General features: G+C 48.7%; 1 protein-coding gene across 4 annotated transcripts in view; it reads right to left on the minus strand.

Moving 5' to 3' along the window:
- Positions 1-15,863, minus strand: part of GRIK4 (glutamate ionotropic receptor kainate type subunit 4) — a 303,965-nt gene that overhangs the window by 92,175 nt on the left and 195,927 nt on the right. For all 4 annotated transcript variants that reach the window (XM_084611846.1, XM_084611848.1, XM_084611845.1 and 1 more), the window contains 2 exons: positions 12,034-12,199; positions 2,598-2,776 (listed from right to left, as the gene is read on the minus strand). In XM_084611846.1, the coding sequence (XP_084467972.1) occupies positions 2,598-2,776; positions 12,034-12,199 (345 nt within the window). The remainder of the gene's footprint in view (positions 1-2,597; positions 2,777-12,033; positions 12,200-15,863) is intronic.

The raw sequence follows: 15,863 nt of genomic DNA on the forward strand, positions 1-15,863 counted from the left end.
GATTTCAAGGGAAGAAAATCAAAGAAAGCAACAAGCCGTCTCCTTTCCTCCATTGATCTCATCCATTTAACACACATATTGGCAAAGCTGGGGCAGGCTGGCTATATAAGAAGCAGCCATGTGTCTCTAGACCACATGGGGTGGGGAATATATGAGAGATTGTAGCTTCTGCCTCATTGTCCAAAGGTAGCAGAGCCCAAGAAAGGGCTGGTAACACAGGGTTTGATCCAAAGTCTTTTACAATTAATGTCAGTCTTTCTGTTTGGACTGAGCCCAAAGGAGGAAACTGTTTTATCATCATCTTCACCCATAGTTCTGCTTGCTCTCCCAGTATACAGAGAAATAACTTCCAGTTTCACCTGTTGCAAGAAGTTCAGAAATCATCAGAGCAGTGTTCATTTCCCTTTCCCCTTGGAAACCTCCGCACAGGGCGACTGGATTAAATGTTATTGAATTGCTGCAAAATCGTCTCAATCTTTGACATCTTCATTGGTCATGGCCCGAGAATCCCTCAGTGACGGGAAGGGAGAGAGAGTGTGTCTAAAAAGCCCCTGTGCTCTGTAGCTGTGGAAAATTACTATGGCAACAGGCTGAGGGGATAGCCCTCAACAGTGAGCGAGCTCATTCAAATTCTTTATTAACTCAGAGATGAAATCTAGAAATAAATTTACAAATCCACCCCAACCTGAAACCTCGTCTTTGATTTCCTGCACATAAGAAGCTTCAGAGGGGTTAGTGAAATAACAAAAATCGAAAAAGGAAAGTTGTTCCTCAGTGAAAACTACTATGTTGTATTTACATGTGCAATTAAAACGACACTGGAATGGATTGATGAGAGATCCAGCTGGAGTCACTTGCGACAGTGCAGCCTCTATTAGCAGCCTTAGTCTAACGTCAGCCTCTGGACCGAAGTCTGGCATCTGTACCAGCAAAGATTAGCAAGGGGACGCACATCAGCTGTCATGCTTCACGTCCCAAGAGTAGCTATCTACAATTGAAATTCTGCCACTGTTTCTTTGCATCCCTCGAGGCAACATTCATATTTTTTTCACCATAGTAGTAAAGCAAAGGGAGCCTGAGCTGGTCAGGAATTTGTCAATTTAATGTTTTTCGTTTGGAAAATACCGATTTGTGGAAACCGAAACATTCCGCGGGAAAGGGTCAGCTTCGACGAAGTTCCCGTTTCGGGAAAAGTGTCAAAATGTCCCCTTCCCTCATTTTTAAAATGAAAAATTCCATTTTTCAGTTCGAAACGACGTATTGTTTTGAAATTTAAGTGAATTTGGGGGGTGGGGCGGAATCTAATAAATTATTAAAAGGTCAAAATCGAAACAAAATGTTGGGACTGACCCAATCCAAGTTTTTCCTCCACATTTTGGTCCACAAACATGTTTGAGATGTCGACTTTTCATCCCGATTCAGGATGGGGACGTTTTCCGAAATCGTGGAAATTTTCCTGGGATGGGAAAACTATTTCCTGTCGAGCTGGAAACATAACTCACTGGAGAGTATGTGCTCCAGGTGTCCCTCTGTGCTGATTGACAGCGCATCTGAGTCTGTTACAGCCTGGGTTCTTTAGCTCAAGCTGTAGCAGCTTATGCTTTTAGCACTGGAGGTCCCCACTTCAATCCCCGATGAGTCAGCCAAGATGGCGGCTGTCATACAAAGTCCCACCAACTCTAGTAGGATGGTACCGTGGCACATGGTTTCCTTGTGGACAAGGTTCTTTGTGGAAACTAGCATGTAGTTGTGCAGCCAGTAGGACTGACAGTTGTACAGGACATCACGAGGCTAATCCATCAGGCCTAGAAAACACGCATTCTGCTCTAGGAGTGAAAATGGCACACAGCATCATGGCCCTGATCCAAAACTCACTGAAACCAATGGAGAGTCCCACTGTCTCCAATGGCCTTTGGATTAGATTCCTTAGGCTCAGATGATTGACTCCATACTACAACACCTTCTACACCACCAGGAATCCCTCGTCTAGGCCCATTGGCATACTGAGAGGTGAATCTAGGGAGCCAGAACTCATATTTATTTCATTTGATAATTGGCTAAAAAGCCTCCTGTTCCGTACAGGCGCTGGAGAGCTGCACTAAAGTGGAAGCCCAAATTGGATTCAGTGCTCCGATTAAACCAAACTCTCAAAACAAACACAACAACTGTACAGGAGACAATAAAATAAACAAACATAATCTGGTAAAAAAATAACTAGACAGAGAAACACAACAGAGATGTACTCAGAAAAGAGAGTCCACACTGCTGGCGGACCGACTTTCAAAAGAGCTGAGCTGACCCTGCTCAAAGCCAATAAGAGCAGTAAAAGTTTGGCATCGTGGATGCCAAGCCAGACACCCCTGGGGCATGCACTCGGAGTATTCAATCTATTTGTTCTACACCTAGAATCCCGGAGGCAGTGAGCAAACTGTTATTCCCAGGACCTCAGCATCCATCAGTGGAAATCTCCCTGTAGCGTAGATAATTTTCAGCTGCATGGTAGGAGTTTTTAAGCTCCGGAACCATACAACGCATATGCAGAAGGATCATTTGGTGGAAGCAAGGCAGTTTATAAAGCTGTAATTTCAGCTGCCTACCTTCTGGAGGATGATGTGAGACATGGAGGCATTCGCATGTACAATGATGGTGGAGGTTTTGTCGTCTCTGATTTCTTTCAGGAGTGGGGTAGGATCCCCGCTGTCATCCAGCATCCGGACAGAGAGGGTGTCCTTCGAGATAAGGAACTGACGAAGCAACTTCTCTAGGTTTAAAAGGCCTTCAAATAAAAGAAACACAAACAGAACTTTTGAATCAAGAGTACCCCACCCATGACAACAGCTATCCTTTCCCATAGGAACCAGTCCTTTGCAAACCTGGTCAGACAAATGGTGTAGCAACATGCTGCAAAGCAAAGAAGCCATGACCAGCAGAGGAGGGGAAGGAACGGAGCAATTTGTAACTCTCTGTGGCCATCTGACGGAACAGCCTGCAGCCCTCTCTCAGAGGGAAGATCATCTTGACACCGGGCCTTTCTGAAAGTAATTCTTTATACAGCTTTTTTTGGGAGGGGGCTTGTCATTTTCTATGTGTGTAGCTCAAGCACACTGGGCCTTGATCCCAGACTGGGCCTTCAAAGTACTACCCCAGCACAAATAATAATAATAATAACAAAGAACCAAATGTATTCTGCAGAAGAGCTCCGTGGAGCGCGAAAGCTTGTCTCTTTCACCAACAGAAGTTAGTCCAATAAAGGATATTACCTTGCCCACCTTGCCGCTCTAATATCCAACATGGCCACAGACCAACACAACAACCAAATGTATTCTAGGCATTTACAGAGAAATAAGAGGACACGGTCGAATGGCAGCGTGGTCCAGTGGGTGGGGCTCTGGGCTTGGTCTCTGGAGACCTTGATTCTATTCACATCTCAGGTCACTTCTCTGCTTGTCTTCCCACTCTTTTTTTTTTTTTGTCTTCTCTATTTAGACCAGTGATACTCAGACTTCAGCAGTTCAGGAGCCAAATTAGCGATCGACATTACCCCAAAAGAGCCACCGTAGTGCGAATGACAGGGAAAATATTTAGTTGTTCTATAGATTCTGACAGCATACAAGTTAATAACTTAGTGCAAGTTGATAACTTAATTGGTTAATCATATAGTAAAAGCACCCTGATTGGTGAATAACTTGGACTGGTTAATAATTAAATCACACTGTGTTTTAATATCGTCTGCTGCAAAGAGCCGCAGGAGACCCATTAGAGAGCCACGGTCTGAGTATCACTAATTCGCACTACAAGGTCTTTGGGGCAGTGGTCGTCTCACTCTGCCTCTGTGCTTTTTGGCACTTCTGTCATATAAATAACAAACAACAAGAATGTCCCAAGCCCATATACCTTACGATCCAAAGCCCTGATTTGGCAAACTCTCATGTATGCAATGAAGCCAGTAAAACTCCTGGCATGATGAAAGATTATGTAGCATCCGGCCCTATATCGGGCTGGAAAGGGAGGAGTTTGTTTGGTTAGCTTTTTTCAAAGGAGGAATTAAACAAATGGAAACTGGACTAGTTAACTACCAGCATCCCTCCAAAGGAAGAGAACAAAGAACAGATCCCAAACCCAGAGCTTAAGGCCAGTGCCCTGGCAATCAGAGGGGCACTCAGGGTAAGTCTACCCTGTCATAAATAAACAAACCTGTGGCCTTGAGTCTCTGAGCCTGGCTCAACTGACAGGGGCTCGCGGTACAGGACGAAAAATAGCCATGCAGACATTCCCACTTGGGCTGAAGCTCAGGCCCTGAGGCTGACCTCTCTCACTTGGTTTCAGAGCTTGAACTCCAGCCCAAGTGGGAACGTCTACACTAATATTTTTGGCACTGTGGCTTTGAGCCCTGTGAACCCAAGTCACTTGACCTGGCTCTGACTCTTGCTGCCACAGGGTTGTTTTCTGTTTGCAGTGTAGACATACCCTCACCGTTCCTGTGCTTCGAGCCCAGCACTCAACTCTTCAACTAAATGTCATTTTGACGGCACTCAACAGTTTATTCACCCGGAAAGTCAAGGGCTGGGGAAGCAATACAAGGCGGTACAATGCAACATAATCAAGAGGGAGAGTGCTGCTCTCAAGAACGCCCAACTCTTCACAAAAGGCAACAAAGCGATGCATTAAAGAGAAAAAGCCTAGATGAGTGGAGTCTCATTCACGGAGAGGTTTTCCAGCAAACCAGTGTGCATACACTGAGCTCTTTACCATGTAGTGCCCCCTGCCTTTCCTCCTTAATCCAGGAGGAACTCATCGGGGGACTAAAGCAACTGCAGTCAGCAGGATTTCTCTGGGATGAAATTAACTTCCTAGTCTATTTCTTCATGGAGGGTGAAATTCTAAGAGGACCTATATGTCACCTGAGTGTTATTTTATGGGTTTAAGTGGGACCTAAGTGTTGTCTAAGTTTTGTGCCAGATCTCTGCATAGTTTAATTTTCTCTGCACCTGCAATCTCCTTCCTACCAAGGAGCAGAGACGCTTCCAGCAATAACTGTTGGTTATTATTAATCACGTTAATTGCGGTCGTGCCTAAAGGCCAGCCAAGAATAGGGTCTCATCCTACCGGCACAGAGTAGTAGATGGTCCCTGTCTCAGAGAGTTTACAATCTATAGACAAGCCAGACACAGCTTGGGGGAAAGGGTATAAGTAAAACTACTCTGCTATTATTTAGGCAAACCAGCTGAACCAACGAGAAAGATTTGAGAAGCACCTTCACTCACCATGATTCCATTAAGCCCTCAGAAAAGGAGACTTTTGTGTTTCCTTTGTCTTTCTAAAAATGGTCCAGTTTCATGGCAATTTTGCATTTCTCTTGGTTAAGAAAAGGACAATGAGGACCCTTCCTTCCCGCCATCTTTCTGCATGAGCAAAACTGGATGCAAGTACCCAAGCTGCGGCTACCAACCTGAGCTGATTTTAAACCAGTGGCCTGGTGGTGAGCAGACCTCTGTCTCATTAACTGATGCCCCAGTACTTTAAATCACAAAAGCTGGAACGGAGTCATGGGAGGACAATCCCTAGACTACTGGGAACCCCTGGGTGTGTTATTTCTTTGGAAAGCGTTCCTAAAGCAAACAGGAATTATTGTGCATTATTAGCATTGCAGTGGTGACAGGAGGCTTTAACTGAGATTGTGGCCCCCTGGTGCTTGGAATCATACAAAGTTACAGTCAGAGACCACCCCCTGCCTAGAGAGATGTGCAGTGTAGGCAGGACAAAGGAAAGATTATCACCACCATTTCACAGGTGCGGGAAAGCGAGGCACAGAGAGATTCTTGCCCAAGGTCACACGTGGAGCCAGGAATTGAACCCAGGCCTTCTGAGTCTCACGCCGGTGCCTTAAAAACAAGACAGTCCATCATCTCAATGACTGGATTTGGCCCACAACTCCCCTCTGAGGTTGGTCAGTGTCATTAGCTCCATGTGGCAGATGGGGAATCTGATACCCAGAGAGGAGAAATAACTTAGCCATCATCACACAGGACTAGAACCCCCATCTCCTGATTACTAGCCCAGTAAGTGAACCCGATTTCCCCCCCCCCCTACACACCCCCAAAGCATAGCAGGAGGACTCTAATGGGAAGGCACTGGCTATTTACAGACTAACAGTCACTGGGTATATACAGCACAACACCAAGACCACCAGGAAACATTTAAACTCTTCCTGCAAGGAGCAGCTGTAGGTTATGAGAATTCCACACCCCTCCGTGCCGGCTTCAGTGGCAAGGCTAATCACACAATGACGGGAGGCAGTGCGGGCTGGCGGAAAGGGCACTGGCCCAGCAGTGAGGAGAGAAGCTGTCTACTCCCGGCACTTGCTGGGTGGCCTAGAGTGAGTCATTTCACTGCTCTGTGTCTTGGTTTCTCATTCTCGCTCTCTCGCCTGTGAACTCTTTGGGGCAAGGCCTGCCTCTCACTCCGTCTTTGCACAGTGCCTCGCACAATGAGGCCCCAATTTCAGCCGGGGCCTCCATGCACTATGATAACCCAAAATAAGGACTCCATAGTGCAGGATGCTGGCGCATGATGGGTTAAAGCCAGCTTCTCCTGTCTGCAGAGAGACAGGCCTGAGCTGCACATCAGACTAAATCAAATGACTTCCGCTCTTCCTCGCTGTGAACTCCAGGAACGCATTAGCCTCACTCAGAATGCATCTGCCCGGATCAATATCAAATACAGCAGAACTGCAAGTCCTGGGGGAGCGGGGGCTGGGGGTGGGGGGGAAACAGGGGGAGGAGGAAGCCTGCCTTATTGCAAGCTAGTTAAAGATGTGGAAGGCCAGCTGTGGAGACGTTACTCAGGGGAGCCTCCTGCATGGTACACTGTCACGATCGGGCTCCATCTTGAGTAATGACGGTGGGGAGGTTGCAGGTCTCCTGGCAGGCGGGCGCAGAGCTCACGTTGGGGTTCTCAGCTCCGTGTCCCAGGTGAATGAACACATATGGAGGTGGAGGAGGCAGGGGCCCCTCCTCCAGCTCAAACACTGGGGCAGGCGTCGGTAGCAGACGCTCTGTGCAAAGCGCTGCAGAATAGGATTCTCTTGCACAAGCAGCTGGATTGTGCACTTACAATCTGTCCACAACATGGAGCAGCACCTCCCCAGCTGCCCGCCCTGGGAATGCCTTAGGGGGAGTCATTTTTTATTGCTCCACCTCATACTCTGATGGGCAGCCCAAGGGTGGGGAGTGGAGCCCAGGGAGCGCGGTCGATTTACACCAGGCTCTGCCCCCCACAATGTGCAGAAATTCCCCAAGAGAGAAAGAAAAGCCAGCAGGACACGCTGGAATGTTCTAGTTTATGTCTAATTTCAGCCCCACAAAATAAAATTAGATCCTGCTCCTTAATTCCGCAGGCCGTGTGTCTCAGCCAAGCATTAATGAGGCAGATTGGAAAGCATCCCCTAACACAGCCGCTAAATGGAACTGCAATTCATATCAGGCCCTCATTTTGTCTCTCTTGATTAGTTTTTCCATTTTTATCCCTCCCCTACCACCCCACCACCCTCCACTAGTGCTCGCCCTACCCTAGCCTTTCCCGAGTCCTACCCTGTTCCGTCGCTGCAGGCAGACAGCGGTGGAGACTCTCTGGGTGAGAAGGCACAGCTCTGCAGGCCAGTTTCTAAACCAGATCAGGCACCACGAGGCGGGCGAGGAAGCTCAGCGGAGACAGCTGATTTCCTCTCCTCTGGCTCAACAGAATTATCATTCCCAGCACGATATATCCTGCCCATAGCCACGTTGGTTCACACCTTCCCCTCCTCTCAGCGTGGGGAGGGGAAGATGAAGAGATTTCCTTTTTGTTCCAGTGACATGAGAAAGGGGATCGCCTGCCGCTGACAGACTGAGACTTCAGAAGGCTGTTTCACAGGCCAGATATGAGCAAGGATTTGTCGACCCCTCTGGGCAACTTTGAAGCGCATAAATGAGGACCACCAAGTGTGGAGAGGCAGGAGCAGATGTCGTCTCAGTCTGCGCCATTCATCGAGGCTCATCTGGGAGCGGCAAAGCCGGAATGCCTCCCAAACCACGCACAGTACCCGCTCTGAGCTTGTGTCTGGGGACTTAGAGGCAGTTTCATGAAGGGCAGTGATACCCAGACCTCAGTGGTTCAGGAGCCAAATTAGTGATCAACATGACCCAAAAGAGCCACAGTAGGGTGAATTCATTGTTTCGTTTACTATAGTACTAGAGATTCAGATTTAAACAGTACGAGGGGAAATATTTAGTTTTTATATACAGTATTATTATTTTATCAACTACAAGTGGTTAATAATGCAGTAAAAGCTTCCCGATTGCGTGATTTAATTATTAACCAATGGTTTAACATCACCTGCTGCAAGGAGACACAGCAAAGAGCAACTTGTGGCTCGCGAACCACCATCTGAGTATCGCTGCTCTAGTGGCTAAAGCCGGTGAGTGGGACTCAGGAATACGACAGTGAATAATGGAATTTTCAATCCAGGGCCTGAAACGACTGAGCTGAAAAGATGCCGGTCAGTTTGGACGGAAAGCCTTCTCCCCCCCCTACACCCTGTAAATTGTTGTTAAAAAAGAACTTGAAAAAAATTTGTTTTAAGTTGATTCCAAATGATTTGGGTGTGGGACAGGGGGAGTTGTTTCAAGCCAACTATTTTTTCACACGCCACACCCCCCCCTTTATTTTTAATTGGCCAAATGTTGATTTGAAACAAAATGGTCGAAACAAAACGTTTCCACTTTAAAGCTATTTTTTGTGCAACTCAACCTTTTGCTAACTTCAGCCCGGAGTCGAAAAATAGGTTTGGGGACCTCAAAATGTTTTTTTTTTTTAAAAAAACTATTCCTTGAAATATATTCACCAGCTCTACTCCAGAGTCCTGAGCTGCACTGACTCACTTTCTGCATCAGTGTTTCCCCATCTCTGTGACCAAGGGCTACTGGAGAAGGCAGGATCTGCGCATGCACATATATCCATGCAGGCATTTCATTCCCTGCACTGTAGCATTCAGCTACAAGCCCTGACCCGCGCAGAGGATGACAGCACCGGGATGCCTCGGCCCCAGAGGACCACTGGGGAGATGCCACCTGCAGGCAGTCTTCCCTGGGCGGCTCCCCGAGGGCGAGCCGTTTGCATCAGCCATTGTGTTGGCACAGAATGGTTTGGCACAGTGGTAGTATTGAGCACATAGGGTTTGATACGAATTATGCACACGCTGGTAGGTGTCCGCGTGGCCCAGGCATAGAGCCTTCTCCTTTGCTTTGAGCCACCCCAGGTTCTTGGGCTGAATTAAGCAGCTTGCCTTGTTTCCCCTCTCACTGCCAGGGTGCAGATCACAACTGGTACAACACATGGTCGAGATTGCGATAGCAACTGCGATCTCCGGCCACGACAGATCGGAGCTGGAGTTGTGTCCTGTTTGCAGCGGGTTTTCTAAAAACACGCAGCGCCTTCCAGGTTAGGGCGAATTATCCCTCGCAGCCTCTCCGAGATGGGGAAATGGAGTCACGGGGCCAGAGCCTGCTCCCGAGTGCACGCCGGTGCAAAACCAGTAACAACATGGACTGCGAGAGAGAGTTAATTTCTGTTCACCCCAGCATAGGTGACAACTGGCCCACAGCCAAGACTTTTGCAAGGTTGCAGTGTGAGTCAGCAGCAAGACTAGGAACAGAACCCAGGAGTCCTGTCACACAGTCCTGCGTTAAACCAAACAGCTCAGACTCTCTGCTCCTTGAGCTCGAGTTTCTAGCTATTGCACCAAAACAAACAACGTTGTCCCTCAAAATGGAATTTCCTTATCAATTAATGGCCAGATTGTGTGCGGTCCTGGCTCGGCCAGAAAGGGGGATGCAAAAAGCCCTACTCTCCCATGCCTTTGCTCAAGGACAGTGGCCAATAGCAGTCTCTGTGCTTGGGGTGCTGGCTTCTGCTTCCCCCCACGGAGCAGGACTATGGTCCATTCCTGTCCTGCAGGATGGGGGAGTTGTAGCTGCATGAAGCACCTTCACCCTTGGACTCCTCTGGGCCTGGGCAGGGCTCCTCCTACTCAGGGCTTGTGGCTAAATGTCACACTAGCCCTAAAGGGTGACTTCCTGGAGCCAGCAATTGAGTTATCCAGCAGTCCCTGATTAAAGCTATCTGGATTGATTCAATTAAGGGTGGACGTTGAATTATTTAACACAAGCCATTTGGTTCCTCAGATTCTTCGATCCAGTTAAATGAAGGATCAAATTAACCAGGGACTGAATGAAGTGGGAGGCACCTGAGTGTGTCAGCTTGTGGGTGGGCAGGTGCAGTCAGGCGCCCAGTTATGGGTCTGTGCGTTCCCGAGAGTGTGTGCATCACACTGTGTGTCGCCGGGGAGGTGGAGATAAGGAAAAGCTGCACCTGAGGTATGAAAACGATGTTATGAAAAATAAGTTCACGGCAATGTTAAAGGTACAGCCAGAAAAATCAGAGTAAACAAATACCAGAGGTAAGGCTGCGGCAGTAACATCAACGCAGGGTCGTTGCACACCTTGGGCCAGATCCTCAGCTGGAATAAATTGGAGTCAATGGTGATTTTGCTGATTTACACCACCTGAGGATCTGGCCCTCAGCGAGTGCACAATTTGGGAAGTGGGCACAAGGACCCTTTTGGCATCCATGCCGGAGCTGGTCAGATTGGAAGTCCCATTGCTCTCCTGAATGCAAGGACAGATCCAGGCTGCTCGCTTACATTTTGCAGGCACTCAGCTGCTCCCGGAAGGCCTTGTGCCTGGCTAAATGATGCACAGTGCCCCCTGGAGCTCCCATTAGGGCAGTGCACCTCTTCACCACCCCCTACAGCAAGCTCCTTGGTACAGGAACACTTTAGCCCTAATGCATCCAGCTTCCACTTTGAAAAGAAAATACCCACGTGCTAATGGGAACCCTTAACCATGTCATGTCCTGACTTCTGGTGAGGTTAGCTGCACTCTTAAGGATATGACCTGGAAAGACCCAAGCGTGTGAGGGCACGGCAGCGAAAGGACGGTGCATGCGTAAAAATGGGTGGTGTGAGCTTGTGTAGACAAGTGTGTCTACCTGTGTGCAGTAGAGATGAGCCAAAGCTGCAGAGTTCAGATCTGAACTTCCCCCGGTTTGTGGGTTCAGACCCAGAGGTCTAGTATGGGCCCATCCGCATTGTACACAAAAGTCAGATTTATAAGGCCTGCTCTCATGCTCCGAGATGCACGTCAGTAACCACCCAGATCTACATACCTGCGTGCTAACATCAAAACACCTGGGGCCCAATTCCCCTCTCGCTGACTCCAGTCTAAATCAGGAATGAATCCCAGGATGTCAATGGCGGTTACACTGGAGCACAAAACCAGTGGAGGAGGGAGGCCTAATGTGCGTAGAAGTTATCAGGCAGGCTTACCGCTGTGCAGTTACTGGGGCATGCATGGTGGCAGAATCATGCGCAAGCGAATAAGTCAGCACCCAGGATTGCACAGAACGGGCTGGACAGTAGCGAAATCCAGTGTGCACTCAGTTTAGGTCACAGACTGCACACAAGTCTCAGAAAGACACATTTCCAAATCGTGCTTTGTCAGGAACTGACCTCAGGCTTTTTCCATTATGGAAACCCATCCATCAGCTAAAACGCTCTCTATGAAACCAAAAGGCAGCCAATGTCCTTCCCCCCAGCCCCATCTCTCACAAACTGCTGCTGGAAATTTCTGGACTTGGTTCTAAGTGTGGACCTCCAGCTGCAGGCCTCTCACTCGCCTCTGATTTCACCAAGTTCCCTTCTTGCCCCGGACAGGACAGACCCCGTCATTAGTAAAATGGATTATTTTAGGCCACTATAATCAGAGAAAAGCACAGGCCTCCAGCAATTGACACCAGCTTTGCCGGTGGGATTTCACCAACCAGTGCTAGACCCTAGAGGCATTTTTACACAGCAGAGAGAGGTAACGGATGTGGGAAGGGGATAAAATGAGAAGCAAGCGGGAGCAGGAGGGGTTAACACAAGCCATGGCCACTTACATTCAGCTTTGGCACAGATGAGGCAGGCAGTGGTGCAATTAAAGAAGTTCAGGATCCCAGCTACGGCCACGCTGATGTCGGTGTTGCTGGGGTGGAGGTTCAAGGTGGTGAATCGCTGGAACTGGAACTTGAGGAATTCCTCTGGGGCAACTTTAAAATGAGGGACCTGGGAAAATGAGAAAGAACAGAAGACACAGAAAGAACAAGAGGAAGAGCAATTGCAGAAGATGCATTTCTCCAGTAAAAAAACAGTCAACTCAGTGCCGCATGGGAAGCAGGTGAGAGAAAAGACAACCCAGCAAAACTGCATAGAATATTCTACTGAACAGAGGAGACAATGGATGGAAGCATAGGCGCCAACTCCGTGGGTGTTCCGGGACTGGAGCACCCATGGGGGAAAAAAGTGGGTGCTCAGCACCCACCAGCCACAGCTGATCAGTGGCACTCCTGATCAACTGTTTGGCGGCTGAAGGAGGCACTTGCGAGAGGACGGAGAGCAGGGAGCGATGAGGGCTTTGGGAGACGGGTTTGAGCAGGGGTGGGAAGAGGTGGAGCGAGGGCAGGGCCTCAGGGGAAGGGACGGAGTGGGGGTGGGATCTTGGGGTGGAGCCGGGGTGAAGCACCCCGAGTTAAAAATAAAAGTCAGCACCTGTGGATGGAACCCTAAATGGGTTTTTACTCTTGTGGATCCTGAGAAGGAGAAAGTCACAGCAGCAAGAAGTGTCTGACTTGGAGTGATGGGGAGAAATGGACCAGGGAGTCCCTGGCTGAGACCTTTAAAGAAAGTCTAGCAGTAAGAGCCTCGCTGAAACCTTTAGGAAAGACTGAAAGAAGAACACGATGACCCCATGCTGGTGAATCTCAGGATAAGGAGAAACAGCTGCAGCAGCCTAAAGCTTTGCCCTGTTTGATCTGCGGAGAAGTAACAGGCTATTCCAAAGGGATCAGAGCTAATATTTCATTTGCCATTCATAAACGGGAGTGGAAGTAGCACTGAGACGCTGCATGCCAGGGAATACGGACAATGCGGGGCCAAGGAGCCCAGGGTGCAGATGGAACGGGAGCGACGGGAGACCAGCAAGGATAAGGGTCAGCGGGACAGAGAAAGGATTTGTTTGTTTGTTTTTTAACAGCATGGATTATTTGGAAGAAACAGAACAGAAAAAGGGGAACATCTGGTTCTGCTTCAATAGAGCAATGTCAAGTCCTCTTTGCTTCCATTAGCGGCGCTTCCAGAAGCTATCACCCCACGCCTCTGATCTGTCTCCTCTTGGGGAAGGCTGTTAGTGGGCTGTGATGGCTGCTTTATTGGAGGCATAAGCTGTTTTGTTAGTAATAGAAAAGTTAAAGAGTAATAAGCTGCTATCTGCCTTGATCTCACTCCGCAGACCTCAGCCTGGGCTCCATTAACAGGGAGAGAAACAGACTGTATGCCACAGGCAGATTCCTTTAACTAATGTAGATGGGACATCTACAGTGTGGGCTTGTTGATCATTCTCTGAAGCCAGATGGAGTCTGAGGCTCATGGCAATGACGATTAATGAGGCAGAGAGATGCGCAGGCCGAGGTGTACACGAGACCCCACCACATACGTCTGCAGGGTGCGATCCCCAAAGAGGTGGGCCCAAGTCACAAAGCTGAGGGTTGCTCCAATCCACAGCTTTGCGTCAGCCCAAGATGGAGACAGGAGGTCTAATTTTTGTCTCCTTCCCAGTGGCTTTATGCCAGCGTACCGCCAGTGACTTCACCATGACGGTCTTTAGGTTAAAGCATTGGACTGTGACGCAGGAGATTTACCTGCTCCGCCACAGATGCCTTGTGTCCCCCTCAGGCAAGTCACTTTCCCTCTGCGTGCATCCTTTCCCCATCGGTACAAGAGCACTTCCTTTGCCTGCCTTGTCTGGTTAGACTGTAAGCTTTTCAGGACAGAGGCTGTCTTACTACTGTACTTAGCACCCGGCACAATGGGGCCCTGATCTTGGCTAGGCCATTAGGTGCTACTGTAAAACAAATAACGACGAGTCATTCCTGATTCTTACCAGTGTAAATGACAGCAGAGAGGATTAGGTTCAATAACCAGACAGATAAGACTGGATCTGAACTTCCTAGCACCCCAGTTTTGATTCAGGACCACCTCTAAAAAGAGGGAAGAGAATTGCTTCATGTAGAACACGGGGAGTCTAGCTAGAAACAACTAGCTGAGACCAAAGAGGAACAGAGTTAAGATGAATATCAGGAAAAACCCTGATGATCTGTTACGGCAGATTGGTCTTTGCCTGGGTAGTGGCGGATGCTAGAGGCAGTGCAATGGATCAATCCTGCAATGGATCAAGCAACTAGGAAAGAAAGGACAATCCTGCAGTAGCTGAGGGAGTTGGGTCTAGCAGATCTTTTCCAGCTCTAATGCCTCTGATTCTAAGGAAATAAAGCAATGCAAGTCATTTGCAAATACAAGCTATTTACCGTGTTCCATTTCAGACGCTCCTACACCGTGGAGGCACCAGAGACAGAGTCCAGTAAATGGCTGAGAGATGTTATCAGGCTATGAAGGGATGAACTATAAGAAGAGAACTCCATTTCTTTTCCCCAGAGCACAGATGGATCAGTGTACGCTGGCAGTTGAGGGTTTATAAAATATTAAATCAGAGACATAATCTGGATGTAGATTAAAAAGGTTTGTATTGAAGAAACATCGCCAAACAGAAAGGGAATATAATCTTCCAGGAGGATCATGCACAAACTAATGACTGCCGGGAGCTTCTGTGCTGAGTTATGTTTGCCAAGCAGGTGCTGGCTTTTGCAACTGTAACTGTCGAGGCAGTTCTTGCTGGATCCTAGAGAAGCTGGAGGAATGGGAAGTGCAGGAGAAACTGGGAGATGGGCTGAGACTAGCAGAGAAGCAGAAGGAGATGTGGTGAGAGAGAGAGGAGGAAGAACAAGGAGTTAAGAGAAGGGAATAGGAAAGATGGGACCCATGCACTAAATTACAAGTTCAGGTACACCTTGCTGCAGCCCACAGATGGTTAGAGGAAGGATGGCCTAGTGGATAAGGGACTGGACTGGAACTCAGGAGATCTGGTCAAGTCTCAGCTCTGCCACAGACATCACAGGGCTACCTGGGGCAAGTCGCTTCACCTGTCCTGTGTCTCACTTCCCCAGGGGTAAAATGCGGATAATAGCACTGCCCTGCCTCGCAGTGGTGTTGTGAGGATCAAGTCCGCTAGTGCTTGTGAGGCGCTCAGATACAAGGGTGATGCAAGGCTGTGTAAGTGCCCTGCTGGGCAGAAAGAAACTGACATAGCAGTAGCTAGACCCACATGGGGGTCTGTGTGCGCGTGGCGGGGCAACGGACAGGAAAGCAACAAGAGGCCTTCCTAGGACTGGCGGAAGAAAAGCAGCAGCCAGACCCTGGAGAGGAAGAAGAAGGAGAGCAACAGTGAGGAGGAAGCAGAAGCAGTAAGAAGCAGAAATGGGTGGAGGAACAGCAGTAAGACCTTGGCTGACATCTGTGGGGGAAGAGAACGACAGAAAAGCAGAAGACGCCAGCTGGGACCCTATGAAGGAGAAAGTGACTCGGCAGCAGTGTACCTTCCCTGCTGGTTCTCCAGAGGAGGCACTCGCGGCTCAAAGACAGAAAGTCTAATGGGATCAGAACTAGGGAGGCGAATAATCATCTCATTTGCAGTTAATAAATCAGAGGGGAGATGCTGCGTCGTAGGGCATTCAGGTAACATTCAGCAGAGATAGCAAAGGACCCAGTCCCTCCAGAGCCTGACACAGAGAGAGAGAGGGTGGGGGGTAGAACTCTGCTTGAGGGTCTCCAGCACTGC

Source organism: Lepidochelys olivacea (assembly GCF_965140295.1).
Source record: "Lepidochelys olivacea isolate rLepOli2 genome assembly, chromosome: 22".
Lineage (NCBI taxonomy): Eukaryota > Metazoa > Chordata > Testudines > Cheloniidae > Lepidochelys > Lepidochelys olivacea.